Source organism: Clinocottus analis, unplaced genomic scaffold, assembly GCF_023055335.1.
Source record: "Clinocottus analis isolate CAN_PGR_092001 unplaced genomic scaffold, fCliAna1.0.p SCAF_24, whole genome shotgun sequence".
Lineage (NCBI taxonomy): Eukaryota > Metazoa > Chordata > Actinopteri > Perciformes > Cottidae > Clinocottus > Clinocottus analis.
In genome coordinates, this window is record NW_027175976.1 from 4,638,320 (window position 1) to 4,653,831 (window position 15,512).

The window sequence follows — 15,512 nt, forward strand, 5'->3', positions numbered from 1 at the left end:
GGTAACATTTACTTTAAAAGGATTTCAAAAAAAAGAAGAAAAAAAAAAACAGCCTTGCTATTTACCTTAACAGATGATTATATCACCGAAAAATTAATTATGTGTATTATTTTATGAAAAAAAAAGTCTATTTTTGTAACTGAGGGATATTTGCTTAGAGATGTTATAACTATAAAGTTTCAGAAGGAATTGGGGAAACGTAATAAAAAAAATAACAATGTTTTGTTATGTGGAACTGCACAGCTCACGAAAAATGGATCGATAGGTCATTCACTAAATGTCTTACCCTGATATTACCAGAGGGGGAAAAAAGCAGTTTGTTGGTTGTTTTCATCATTAAAAAGAGAAGTTTTGACATTTCAAACAAACCGTGAATCGCAGCTCGGCAGGCTTTTTTTTTATTTTATTTTTTTCATGTCACAGGCGGCGTTCACAGTTGATTTAACTATCGATGATGTCGCGTGCAGACGGAGGAGAGGGAAGCCATGACATCCACCTGAAGCATTTACTCCACCTGGTTTCCTCTCAAGGACCAAACGAGGCTGTCCAGGGCTAAACAAGTGTCTCGGTATTCATCTCCTCTTAAATGACAGCTCTGTTATTTGTCTGCCATTCCCCTTGTCGAGAGAAGCGGCACACACACACACACACACACACACACACATAAATATATATATATACCCATCAGATGGGTCACGCTTGAGACTAAAAAGACTTATAACACTATTGATGTTATTAAAAAGTAACATTTTAGAGGATGTTATCAATTATATTATCATCCTATATGGACCAATAATCATCACGGGGATGGATTCTCCTAAAAAAAAGAAGAAAAAAAAAGGACACAATAGCCTTTGTGGAGGACACCCCTTTCCAAATAAGATAACGACTGCAGAAGAAAGACCAGAATGTATTATTATTATAAAGAATGCATATTAAAGAGTATATGTCACCATATAGAAATGCTACTTAGAGCGAGTTAGACCAAAGCGACAGTGAAGTCACAATCTCTCTCACAAAATGGTCCTCCGCGACCGCTACGATGTCATCAGATCATCCGAAACAAAAGCTGTATCTATATTCACGCGCCCTCCTTCTGCAGCTGTGCCATGTTCTTATCATAATTTGCTTTCCGGGAAACTAACCTCATACTAAAACACCTGCGAGCATCTCGTCACGTCCCGACGTTTCCTTTAGTGCCATAAAATATGCAAAGTTGTGAACAACAAATGAAAAAAAAAATAGTGTTTTGTCCCCCGCCCCGGATTTATCTTCATGCAATCTTCAGTTATGAAAATGTAATATTTTAGAACGGGCCTGTGTTGATGCTGACAAATATGAACAGTCCTTCATTTGAGATCTGTCAATCAATCAATAGTTTGTGAGAGCAGGCCTGTTTTTAACCCCGCCCCCTTCCCTAAGACACGGATTTCAAGATTCCCGAGCAGAGGAGTCGGCCTGTGCTCTGTGACGTGGAATTGTGTAAATATAACCAAGACAATAACGGGATTAAGATGAAGACAATCGAGCCATATTCACGAAGCCGCCGGCCGTTATTCACGAGGCCCCTCAGAGTAGAAACACGGGCCCTTGACTGGAGGTCGCCGCGTAGAATCGATGACATTTTGACAGGAGTTTGGCCTCTGGGAACACAAACATTTTCTAAGCGGGCCGATATAAGACGCATTTTTGTTTCATGAGGAATTTGGAACATGTGTGGCGACGGTTTTGACGGTAAAGAAGATGATGATGATGATGATGATGAATAAAAATGACAATATATAGCACAGAATTATTCCAGGCACTTTCACGACTCTTGAGACGACGTTTCTCCTGTTTCTGATTTATTTTCTATTATGTATCAGCAATGTTCATTAAAAGAGATACTGTTATTATTAATAAAACCACATTTACGGTAATGTGATTTCTCTGTGTGTGCGCGCCTGTGTGTGTGTGTGTGTGTGTGTGTGTGTGTGTGTGTGTGTGTGTGTGACTGAGAGAAGGAGCTGTATTTGTTTGCAGAAAAACGCTCACTTTGTTTATGGAGCAGCGGCATAGATTGCTGACGAGGCCCCGGATCCCTTTTTCTGGCGGGGAGCCGACGCCCCGCCCCCCCTCTGCCCCCCACCCTCCGACCGCCATAACTCTGTCGTATCCCGTAAAACCTTGAAACAACAATCAATACGTCTCCTTATTCCACTCAGAGACTGAATCGGCCCGGGCCTCATCTTAGAATGAGACTAAATCAGGAGAGTCGATGCATTGAGAAACACTCGAGCCCATGTCCTGATTGTTGTGTGACCTCAGTGCCCTTTTGGCTGCAATCACACACCAGCTGGCACACTGTGAATATATATTTTAGAATTAAAAGGTTGGGAGGACAGGCTCGTTTCTCTTCCAGTGGGATTCAAAGCAGAGAAACGCCGTGGTCGGGATTTTTGGCGGGACGCATCGAGGCGGATGCTTGAACGTCCATCGTTTTTTTTAAATTTATTCCTTCTCTCGACGACCAGCTGGGGGAACCTTACCATGCGGCAGCGTTAGAAAAAAAGAAAAGCTCAATCGGTTCCCACAGGTGAAGATTGTTCTACCAGATGAGTCGGACTGCTGTTTCCCTCTGGAGTCGAGCAGCTTGCCTCCCGCTGTGTCACACACGGATCAAGACGAGGCGCCATGCTCCCGATAGTCATCTCGGGGTTGTCGGTTTTTTTTCTCCTCCCTTTTTCCTGCCACGGCTACAACATGCAGCTACGTTCGAGTCATCTGTGAACATGGAGAACCGCCAGATGTTGTCATCTGAGCCGACGCGTTGCCATATGGCGTCTATCGAAAGGGGGAGTTCCTGAGAGTTGACGTAGCCCCTCCCACACACACACACAAATAAAATCATTTTCACATTATCACAGTGTCACAGCAGCATGATAAGCTCCCTGAACAAAAGTGTGTGACATATCGGGTTGGGGGAGGGCGAGTGAAGACAGACGCCGCAGTGAGAGTAGATCAGGCTGTACGAGCTCAACACAGATGTGTTGTTTCTTCCTCTGCCTACACACACGCACACACACTCTCGCTCTCTCTCTTCCTGGTGAAGAGTATTACTCACTCTGGCAGGTATACCATGCCCCTCCGTGTCTCACAGGGCCTTGTTACTTGGAGCTCTCTGCTCGGTGCCCTGTGTGACATGTCTTCCACTTGAAGAACCAGGCCAATTGTCTGTGCATGGATAGGTGGCGGTGGAGGCAGTGTGTGCGTGTGTGTGTCTGTCTGTGTGTGTGTGTGTGAGCTGAGAGCATTTGGAGAGAGTGGATGCAGGCAGCTGTTAACCCAGTTTTGGAGTAATTCTGAACTCTCCATGGTTCAGCACGGCATAATTGCCTGTGCATGCGGTGTGAGTGGAAGATGCAAGTCATGGATCACTGATCACTTACCAAGGCCTTCAATTTACTGCTACTTCCTGCAAGAGCGGCTCCATCTTTAATTAATTATTATTTTACAATCATATCGATGTGTGTGTGTGTGTGTGTGTGTGAGTGTGTGAAACTTGGGTATTGATTTGCTGGCTTATCAAAGGGCCGCTGTTTCGAAGTCTCAGCTGGATAAATCAAAAATAACGGCAAGCCAGATCATATTACCTTATTATAATCAGAATAAAGAGTCACGTTGAATTTGAGGCCGTTTCTGTCCTCCAATTAAAAGATGCAGAGAGGGAGGAGAAAAAAATGAGGGGAGGGAGCGGGGGGGGGGGGGGGGGGGGCTCAGGAAATTCAAAGTGAAACGCTGTCATCTGCTGGACACACTGCGCCCTGCAGCTCGGCTGACTCAATCCCTGGCAAGGCATGCTGGGAGGCGAGGGCCCAATTTGAGCCATTATGGCGAGAGTGTGGTGATGGGGAGATCATTATGTCATCATAGAAATCACACACACACACACACACACACACACACACACACACACACACACACACACACACACACACACACACACACACACAGTCTTCTGTAAATTGCCCCCCAGTTGAAATCTTTTCGCCATCTGAAACCAATTGTGATGAATTGAGTGGCTGTTGTGCAGTTTTTCCATGAGATAAGCTGCTGCTGTTACAGCATCCTCATATGGCTCCCACAGACTTCTGTTTTAATCCTTATTGTTCTCTGCATACCAGATCAAGCACAGATATGATGGAGGATATAGTGACCAGGATTCAGAATAAGTCCTGTGGTCAGCTTCTAGTATTTCCATATTTAGTAATAATTAACAATAACTTACATAGGAAGGAATGAGGAATTACCTGCTGGTGAACCATTAGTTCATGTAACTCCTAATAGAAAATTATTAGTAAATGATTACTTAATTAAGAAGTGAGTGAGGAATGACTCAGGAATTGTTAATGAGTACTATATAGTAGCTAGTTATAAGAGAAAGACAAGGAAATATTATTTTAATTGATTATAATAACCTAATAGTCGTCCCTAATTTAAATTAAATTAAGCATTAATAATAATTCAGACAAATTTCTTTCTTCTTCTTTATTTCCGTGTCAGCGCTCGTTCGCCACATGATCCGTCAATCACGTCACTAGACGGAGCTAAACAGCGCGGGCCAATCACCGCACAGCGGGGCGGGGCTACGCGTGGAAACGGTGACGCAGAGTTTTGTTTGTTTCCAGAGTGTATTATATAGTATATATGTGGATATTCAGTTTCCAGAGAGGTTTTCTCTGTGTGATCCTTTACATAATTAAACGTTACAACAATCTGAGCCTGTCGGTGGAGAAAACGAGCACACTCTGCTCACGTGCTGTTTAATGGACGTTTTAATTAGCTGATGACCTCCAGGTGTGTGAGATGTCTGTCGACTCAGCACGAAATGCATTCTGACGCTTACAGGGAGGACGAGATGACGATGAAGAAGAGGGTGTGTTGATTTAATTGTTTATTGTTTTTGGGTGATGCTTTGATTCTGGACTAGATGTTCAGTTATTGTAATAAAGGAAAGACATTGTCTGTTATGACATTTATACAATTAAGCACACGTGAATTATTGTATTTTACAGATATATGTATATATACACACACACACACACACATGATATGGTTATATTCAACACAGTATTTTCATATTTCAGTGAAAACTTGGACTAAAAAGGAAAAATCAATCATTTATTGTTACATGAATCATTCATGTACATGATAGTTATCTATTCTATACAATACAGAGGACCATCTATTTCATTTATGCTTTACATATAATATTGTTTTCCCATCAAACCAGTGCAATAAATATAACATTTAGCCTTCGATTCATCATATTGACATTTAACATTTACCCGGTTTCTCCAAGACATACTGAATAAAGTAAATTGTATTGTTCAGTAAACCACAGTGTGTTGTGAATGTCTCTCATGATGTGTTGTATGGACGAGATCACGTCTGTGTCGCATGTTAACCACATGAATGCATTGAGCCAGCATTAGTTTACACTTTACAGGTACATTTGTGCAATGACTAAGCAAAATGTAAAGTTTTTTTTATTATTGGTGCTTCCTCAGAGGTCGACCAGAGGACTGAGGCCGCTTTCCTAAAGCAAAACACCAAAAGGTCAGTCACTCTCGATTTCCTCGATTAATCGTTTGGCGTATCCTATTCTCACGCCCTCCAGGGAAGCCGTTGCGTTTCACCTCGGGTCTGGTTTTGTTTGCTCGGCAGTGCGTGAAACTCAAAGATTATGTGTACTGTCACTTTAAGAAAAGCAGAGAAGTTGTAACCAGAGGATGTTGAATTTGCAAAGAGTTGCAGTTAAATGTTCTGCTCCTAAACCGCCCATCGCAGGTCACGTACTATTAGAGGTTAGTGTTTATTTGTGACCGTGTAAGAAGTACACACACACACACGCAGTAGGAAGTGTGTGTTTGCTTTATAGGACCGGTCTGTATTCCAGAGTTTACTGTGGAAGCCCACTGCCTATGTTTGTGATAAGAGGTCCCTCACCAAAAGGAGAACTGCAGTAATCTGAGACGAGCTTAGCGGGTGTTTGACTCAGTGTCTGAGAAGAAGAAGAAAAAAACCTGTTAATGCAAATGCTTGGGAGGTTTCGCTGCTAATACTCCAAGCTTAAATGTCTATTGCAGCCTTGAAAGGCTGCCTCCGGAGGAGAGAAAAGCCCTGAGAGAACCAGCTCAGAAGCTGTACTCGGCGTTGGCTCATTGTCATCGGCGGCATGAAATATGTAGAATTGCTAACTTTTTGACTTTGATACCTGTCTTCTAACAAAGGAGATGTTGTTGCCTTTAGGGGAGATGGAAACGCTCCCAGGGAGGAAGTCTCAGAAATGTCAGGTGGTCACCGTGATCCCAGCGCTGCAGTGATTCTGGATGCTGCGTGTAATTTATTACACACACTGCAATCCATGTAACGTCCAGTTCATTAATAAAGCCACTACGGCTGCTATCTCATGAAGTAACTAGTTCCTAGACAGAACAGACAACAATTTAAATGTTGGATTGTTTTAAAGTCGTTCATCGAGAAATAATTCTGTTCAGTTTCACTCCTTTTGTAGAATGAATCTCTTTGTGTTTTGGACTTTTTGGCCTTCAAGCCATTTAAAAAGAGTGTTATGGGCGGCTTTATTGATAATGGCAATTGTTTGTTAACAGTTATGTTATAAGCTCACCCGGTATGAGCGCTTCAAACGACACAGAAAAACACCTTCTGGTGTTTGTTTTTAGGAATTATTTTTTTAGCTAATGCCTTTTGATGCCTGTGTGCAAAGTATCAATGGGGTTATAAGTTTGATTTCACTGCTGTAGCATGTAGCATGTTGCATGTAGCATGTCGCATGTGTGTTGCCACCACTGATTCTTTGTCTGCTGCAACAAATCCCTTCGCTTTTTAAACTGAAGACAAAAGACACTCCATCACAGGAAGGTGATTGTTTCCACCAGTCACACAGTGCTACATCAATGGTATAGGAAGCATTTGTTTCCTTTTCTTGTCTTCTTTCTTCAGTCCTGACGCATGAGGCGAGGCTTGTCGATTTTTCCACATCGCGCGTTGGGGGTTGCCTTTGGTCTCGTTCTCATGAAAGCCTAAACGGCGTTTGGTTTTGGGAAGCGGCGGCTCGGCAGCCGTACACGGAGGTTTGTGATCTGCTGAGGGAGGACGGGCGTGTTGAGCTGAAGGGGATGGTGAGATCTAGACTGCGAGGTTGGGCAGATGTTTGTATTCCACTTTAGTGAGCGATGCTCTGGTTGAGCACGCTGAGCAACCTGGTTTCCGGTCCCATCTCGGCTCAGAGCTGTACAAAAAAACATAAAAGTCCTGACGTGTAGCAGAATTCTATGCGAAGGCTGGAAGTAAATTATTTAGAGGAGAAATTACAAAGACATAAGTACACATTAAACGATCATTCAGTCCCCGGACGTCCTCTCTTGGGACGGACTTCCAAACACAAGTTTGGAGACGTTGACTCGCGTGAAGCCGGAAGGTTTGGAGGTGAAAACAGAGGAAGTGTGAACTTGTTGTGCAGTGTGTTTTTTGTCAGAGCTCAATCACACCCGATCAGTAGTTTTACCAACAGCGGCGTGTAGCCCTTTAGTTTAATTCTATTTCCCCTGCCGGCAGAATGACACCAGCATAAAAGCAAAGTTTCCCTCGGTGTGTAATTACCTGCCGAGGCTTTTCTCCTTGAACAGGAAACAGTTTCTATAGTAACAAGAAGCAGAGATATGTGTGGATTCAACCAAAGAACAAAGATCATTACGGGCACAAGTGAGATGAATATTATGCAGGATGCTAAAGGACTTTTGATGCTTTTGCATCTCGTGACCCTTTCCTGTATTTCTCAGGGTTGTTTATGGCGAGTTTCATTCATTGTCCGGCCTTCTTGTAAAGCTTGAAGCAGCTCCCGAGCAAAGGAAGGCCTTGAGTCCACACGGAGATCTCCTCATTGTTTCAGGCCTCCTGCTGATCAAGCAGCGCTCACACACTTTTTGCAGCTTACTATTAGTAACTAAGTCTCTACCTATTGTTATCACATGGTCTCTTTTCTGCCTGGGCATGACTGTCAGGAAAAAACAAACAAATAATAAAATAGAAGTAAACTATAAAATAAACTTGTTAACGTCCATCAAGGGAAATATGAGAATAACATAAGTCATATAGAACTGAACTTCCACGTTTGCAATCAGACAGTGTTTGAACTCTTCCTTGGTATTGGGGCAGAGAGGCGTGACCTGCACGCTCTGTGGGGAAAAATGCAGCTAGTGCGAATATGACAGATATTACAGTAGCTTGTCAGGTCTAAGTGAGTGTGAACCCCTCACAGAACATAAAAACAATACATCTGTCTGGAACTTTGTATGAATTTGTGACGTGTGTGTGTGATTTAATCACACAGCGTTGTCAAGCTACTTTTTTATACTCGTAGAAGAGCTTTGAGGTCTGATGACAGCAGTACTGTCTCTCTTTTCCTAATGTTGCTCCTCCATCCGTCATGGATCAGCTCCTCAATGTTCTCCGTTTCTCTGCAACTTAAGTACTTTTCATTAAAAAAAAAAAAAAAGAAATTCTCCTTGGGGATTAATAAAGTACTTTTCATTCAGCTCACCTGGACCCCGAGAGGCCTTTTTTTTTTTTTTAAAGTTCTGAACTTAACTTTGTATAACTGCCAGTCTTTATTACTGAGAGCTCATGCAGCATCTTAGTGAAGAAAAAAACAACCAATAGCCAGTAAATCGACGCTAGATGCCAAACAATGGCTCAATTCCGACCAATGGAGTTTCTGCTTCCTCAGCAGTTCCCATCTGCAGGGGAGCAGTGACTTATCTGTGCTTCAGGGCCAGAGTACACAGTCAAACAGGCCATCTCTGCAAACAGCGTGAGCCCCTCCTCCGCCCGAGATGAGCCAGCGAACTCCCCGGTCCATTTGGCAGCGAGTTCTTCCATCGGGCCCGTCCGTCTGTCTCGTGGGGTAAACCATCCGTCACCCATCAGCTCCCCCCGTCTCCCGAGGCTGATGGGTCCGACCTTGGGCGGCGGGCGGGCGAGCGGACAGGCGGACCGTCGCCGCCGGCAGGGCGAGACCCTCTTTATCTCTAAACTGTCTGCTTTTCAGGAATTTAGGAAGAAAAAGCGGTGGCTCTTTGTTCACAGCTTTTTAAGAGTGATTCTAAGTTTGGGGAGTGAGTGGAGTGCATCCAAGGGTCAAAGTCTTCTCAAATGTTCTGATTTAAACATGTTAACCTTCATTTGATTATGACCAAAAATGATGTCAGCATTTGCAAGACCTAGAAATTGACAGAGGATACTAAATGATGCATAGTAAAGCTAAGCTAAAGTTATTTTAGGCTAAACGACTAAACAGTAAAAAAAACATGTAATCTTCATCACTGAGGTGGTTTATGGATCTATTTAATATTAGCATTATTCAGCAGTAATGTCCATTTCCCTCATTTTGACTGATAACGAGTTGATCACAGCCTAGTTGATGAAACCCACTAAGCATCATCTATTTATAAACACTTTTAAAATGCAAAGCGTCTCTAAATAACTGCAGGTAGTCGAGGCTTTAATAAAGTGGGTTAGGGTGTGAAACTCCGGACAGTTAACCCTGAACAGATTCCTCTTAATGACCCTCGTCTCTCCTTAAACTGATTCGAATCAATAAACAGAAATTGCTTCATCAGCGTCTCCTTCCTGTGTTTGAACAGTTTAACGAATTGAGCCGTAGAATTATGAGCAAAGCAAACAATGCTATATACTGTATTATTTATGACAGGAATGTGATAAATATATATATAGACCTTCAATACGCTTTCCTGGTGGGCATGACATTGACTATAGAGTAGATTTACTTTGCTCATTAAAATCGGATCATTGAGGAATCCAACAGGCAAATCTTCGCTCGTTCCAACAGAATATTCCTAAAATGTGTTTGATTTGCAAACAGTGCCGAGTGTGCTGGCCTTAATGACGTCCTCGTCCTGAACTGTGGCGCTACAGAATAATTAACAGAAGCACAGAAAAGAAAGAAAGGAGGAAGACGAGGCGGTTTACTTTAAACACGTAAAAGGAAATATATTTTTTTTTTGAAAAATGAAATAACAAAAAAAGAACAACATTTCATACAGAAGAGCTGCTTTTGTCATTTTGCAGAGGTAATTTACACAGGACTTGAAATGAAAACACTTTACTTGAAGTGGAGCAACAGCAACCACACCGCACGGTGGAATATATCGACTTAAAAAAAAGAATTAAAGAAAAAAAAAACATCTTTTGTCTAAGACCCTTCACCTGATGTGCTTACTTACCGAGTTACTGCAGGTGGGGCCGTGCCGTCTCACTTCTGGTAAAGCAGGAAGAGGTTATGTCACATACTGAGCTTCTTTTAAGGGTTAATATACACTGGCTCTTGGTAATTCACTCGTATGACGTACGCACCATTGAAACAGTTACACACAAAATTTAGTTATTTTCTCTCCCTCAAAAAACAAGAATACTCCTTTATATTTATTTTTTAAAGACAACAGTTAACAGTTCCAAAATGGCGGCTCTGGGATTTTGGATCCGTCCCACCGACACGAGGCCCTCCCCTTCCACAGATATTCCTATGAACACTTTACATTTTAACAAGCATGGCTCACTATTTGAGTGTGGGCGAAGAAGAGAAACGGTGGCGGCCGTGCCTGGCAGACACCAGGGGTGTGCATAGGTGTTATTAAACTTCTTCCCCGAGGCTCTGATAAGGCAGTTCACTTTTTTAATTTTTGTCTTTGTCGTCCAGTTTTGAACCCACGGTTCGAGGTCGATGCGAGCGCTCTTTTTTTCCGACAGCGCCCCAAGAACCATCTTCGAGGGTCCACTGACCACCGCTTAGCGTTTCATGTACGGGGGTGCGGGGGAGGAGGAGGAGGAGGAGGCGGCCAGATGCAGAACACGTCTTCTTCATTGTCCCATTTTTGTGCAAACTGAGGTGTAAACAGAGACCGTCGGCGGCTTGGAGGGGAAGCGTGGTACGATAGGCTACGGCAACACACGGAGAGACAGCGTAGAGAGGATGCGGTGTGCTCCTTCAACAGACTGACAGGCACAGAGGGCCAGTGAAATCATAAAAAGAGGGCTGGGGAGGGGTGAGGGAGAAAGAAACTGCCAAGTTTCCTGTGCTTTCTGCTTCACTCAAACTTTGTCGCCACTGTAGCAGCTTCTAATGTGCTTTAAAGTTCGGCATGGGGGCCGAGGAGACTAGAGGTGTTGGGAGAGGAGGACAAGATTACAACAAGGAGTGCCTTTTTAAAAATAAAGGGTTGACACACACACACATACACACACACCCACGTAAGACTGCTTTATGGTCATGCTCGCTATTGCCTTTCCAATATTGCCACCCATCCGTCGATTACAAAAGAAAAGTACAAAATATCTACCACACTGCCCCTCCGCTCCCCACCCTTCAACGAGGACAGAACCGTATTCACTTAGTTGTTGTTTTTTATCATTTATATATATATATGTATATATGTACACAACAATGTGCCTTTGAGGCTGTTGAGAAAAAGGGGGCGGGGTAAGGGGCAGGATGAAGTCTCTGTCGCGAGTCATTAGTTTCTTCATTTCCCTCTTTTTCAACAACACTTTATCTACAGAAATGTGTGATTCGGATGAGGGAAGTGACTCGAGTGAGGGGGGAGAAGGGGCGTGTGGACTTGACCCAAGTTTAGCATCCGCGTGGGATCAGAGAAGGATCGTTCAGGGCGACGAGCCGATCGCCGTCGGGTCAGTAGACCCAGGAGACGGGGACCCACTGGGAGGTGGTGGACACCAGGTCCACGGCCTCCTCCAGCAGCCGGATGGTGTCGTCGATCTCGTTGTTGATGATGGTCTGGTCAAAGTAGTGGGCGTAGGTCCCCTGCAGCATCTCTGATTCCTTTTGGAGCCGCTGAAGAGAGTCATCCTGAGGGTGTGATGGAGAATGGGGCGGGGTTAGTGACTGGCTTTGCTTCAAGCCTCCCTTTCGCGGTCGAGTTCGAAACATCAATTCACACTTATTTAGGATTCGGGTCGAGTGTTTTTACATCGCGGTCCCATTTGTAGAAGCGGGGTTGGAATGACAAGAGCTGAGTTTTTATAACTCGCTAACTTGTGTCATCGGCCTTTTGCGCTGGAGGAGGTCAATGTCAACGTTTTATACAAAGTCAGTCAGCTGCTGCGAATTTTAATTCACTTCATAAAAGACGGCCAAAACATAAAGCAGCACTCCAGCCTGTCGCGAGGTCAGTAAAGTCTCGACTCCCAAATATCGTAAGTGCTCAGCCAAAGAGTTTCCTTGAGGAAAAAAGCAGCACTCTATAATGTTGATGTGGGAAGATGCTCTTCTTTTTTATATGACCAACATATAAGAGTCATAGCAAAGTAAGCTATGAAACTTATATTTAAAGTGTCCTAAAAAAAGAAAAATGTCATTGCATAGTCATGGTATGCCAGATAAAACGCATCATTTAAATGTAATCAAAATGTGTTTTTGGAGGACATTTTCTACAATGTAAACTGACTGTGCTTGACACGCAGCAAATGACATCAATACAAATTTGTTTACGTATTAAAAAAGTTAATTAGATGAAATTAAAATTAATTAAATCCATCCATTACTTGTGATGGCGCCTATCTTGTGTAATACCACGGAGACCACCAACGCACGCCGGACATTTATGGAAAATTACTGCACTCTAAATGGCAACATTGATTGGAGAACAATTTATAAAATAAAATTAATTATTGGCCAGAATCGTACATGATTCAAGGAGGAGAGGGGAAGTGGAAAGGAGAGGTAGGGTTGGTCCGGAGGATACGATGGTGCATTATGTTGTAGCGGTAACAAGGATGCACCAGTGAGAAAACACACACAATTAAGAGGATTATTAGAGGGATTAGAGGATTTAGAGGAAATCAAGAGGAATACAAGTTGACACAGACAGAGCTACACAAACACGCCTTTCTACAGGAACGCACACCACCCAGCCAGTACTCACAGGCAGCTTCTTGCACCACTTTGGAATCTCGAGTGCAAACGGAAATCAGCAAGCGAAAGAGAATAAAAAACATGCTTAAAGCATACAGGGCACGTGCAGCGTAAGAAACACTGAGCAAAAGAACAAAAAAAACTAAAAGGGGTGTGACAGGAACAAAAATCGAGGCGGTATACACAGTTTGGAAGGTGTTCAGGTTAAGTAACTCAGAACTAAGGTGGACTGAATGAGAGTTAGAGAGTATGTGCGAATGAAGTAAACTGGAACAAGAGTGGGAGCGGAAGTTTAGGAAGTATGTGTGAAGTACCTCAGTCATGCCCGGGGTGACAGTGGGAGCTGCGACGAAGACGACATAAGGAGCGAAATCCGCCGTCCTGAGGATCTTTAGTGCCTGATGGAGAGAGAAAGAGAGTTTTTTTATTTCGGTTTAAAAGTGCTTCCGACCAAACCGCCCTCCGGACTTTGGCAACTTTAGATTATTTATTCATGACGTGATGGTATTGATCGGCTGGGTCCTGTCGTCACCTGCGGCTCCACGTCCAGGATGGACACCATGCCCTGCACGTGGATCTGCCTGATGGTCTCCAGCCTGGTCCCGTACATGGCGTCCTCGTGGCTGCCGTACTCCAGGTAGTCGTTGTTGCTGATGTCCTGCATCATCTGGTCGTGAGACACAAAGTAGTAGTTCTTTCCGTTCTCCTCGTCCTTCTTCGGAGGCCGAGTCGTGTCTGAGCAGAGAGGGGACGGACGGAGGGATGAAAATCGTGGGACATAACAGATGATGACACCGGTTTTGTTAAGTGTGTGTGTGTGTGTGTGTGTGTGTGTGTGTGTGTGTGTGTGTGTGTGTGTGTGTGTGTGTGTGTGTGTGTGTGTGTGTGTGTGTGTGTGTGTGTGTGTGTGTGTGTCCTTACGAGGGATGGGGTAGGCGAAGCGGTCAGGATGTTTGGTAATAAGCGTGTTCTTGATGTGCCTCCGTCCAACTCCATGTGCACCTGGATGAAAGGATGACATGTTTATGGCGTGCTCGACTGTCATGGAATACTATGATTTTGTGTGACATGCTTTTAATTGCATGCTTGTGACATTTATAATGGAATTTATTTTAATTGTATGACATACTATGGCTTTTTATGATTTTTTTTATTGCATACTTGTCTCTGACTTTTTTATGACATTTCAATGTCATGCTATTGCATCATAATTTATAAGTTATGACTTTTATGATACTTTCTATTTCATTACTTTTTAATACATTTTTTTAAATCGCATGATATATTGCATGGCAAACTACACGTCCGTCCGTCTCCACAATTACAAATTGTTCACTTACCGAGCAAGACCAGCGTTTTCCTTTTGAACGACGGCACTCTGACCACTTCCTCGTACGTCACCAGATCTAGTTGGTCGAACACTGCAGAGCAGAAACGTTTGTTTAGCTCAGCCGTGGTGGTACATGGAAAATAATCAATAACTCTTGAGGTGAACTGAGGAGCAAGTGGCTAAAATACATTCAGACACCAGTTTATTAGGTACATGTCGATAAACCAGTCTAATATCCTGATCCTACTTCACGAAAGCTATATCGTTGCTTCCTCTTATTTGTTCAGTTTGGAGGTGTTTTCCCAATTATTGGTATAAATCGGGTGGACAAACTATTAGATACCTCTGCGTGTAACAGAGTAGTCTGTCGCAGTCTGGATGTACCTCATAAACTGGCAACTGTACACATGTGAATACAAACATCTGTAAAAAATAAAACTCTATAATTAATATGTAATGATGAATCATAAGAGGACACAAGCAATCCTGATATAAGATCAACATTAATTCCAATGTTTTGTCCTCGTGGTTTAAATCAAACGTGGAACAAGTGCTGAGTTATTCAATTGATGCCATAAAGTGGACTAAGCCGACCTGATGACGGTCAAACACCTTGAGGAAGCGTTTAAACTTGATTATTTCTGAGCACAAACGGTCTAAGCCTAAACAAAGCAGCCGTCATTTGGAGACATTTGGAGGAGGACGAAGTATAAAAGCAGAAAAGGAGGAGGAAGAAAAACACAGAGGCTGGACGCCAGCTGTCGGGAGTTACTTACATGCAGCCATGTCATTGGGTAAGAGACAGCATGAAATATGGACAAAGGGTTGGAGCGGAAGGGTTAATAAAAAAAGACACCAGAAAAGACAAATTGAACAAAAAATTAAAAAAACACAACAACACTTGTAAACATCAAAAAGCTGTTAATTTACAACGTTGTTAGTCAGTGAAAAGTTTGGTAAAATCGAGGCAGCAGGAGAGGTCGTCGAGGGGAAACAGTACAGACGTGCAGCAGTTACACATACTGAACAGAAGGAGGTGCAACAATCTGATCATTTACCCCTTTTTTTTAACTTCTCCACATTGTACCGTCTCAGCGCTAGAACTAGATGTCTGCAGCGGGTTAGCTTTGCTCTGTTGCACGAGTTGCACGCTACGTGGGTTCGGCTGGC

General features: G+C 43.3%; 1 protein-coding gene across 13 annotated transcripts in view; it reads right to left on the minus strand.

The window, feature by feature from the left end:
* Positions 1 to 10,048: 10,048 nt before the first annotated feature.
* Positions 10,049 to 15,512, minus strand: part of LOC137794229 (peripheral plasma membrane protein CASK-like) — a 34,155-nt gene continuing 28,691 nt past the window's right edge. For 10 of the 13 annotated variants that reach the window (XM_068590935.1, XM_068590941.1, XM_068590934.1 and 7 more), the window contains 5 exons: positions 14,353 to 14,433; positions 13,934 to 14,014; positions 13,545 to 13,747; positions 13,327 to 13,410; positions 10,049 to 11,947 (listed from right to left, as the gene is read on the minus strand). In XM_068590935.1, coding sequence (XP_068447036.1) covers positions 11,771 to 11,947; positions 13,327 to 13,410; positions 13,545 to 13,747; positions 13,934 to 14,014; positions 14,353 to 14,433 — 626 coding nt within the window. In that variant the 3' untranslated portion in view covers positions 10,049 to 11,770. The remainder of the gene's footprint in view (positions 11,948 to 13,326; positions 13,411 to 13,544; positions 13,748 to 13,933; positions 14,015 to 14,352; positions 14,434 to 15,512) is intronic. The other 3 variants (XM_068590943.1, XM_068590936.1, XM_068590946.1) reach the window with 1 other exon arrangement.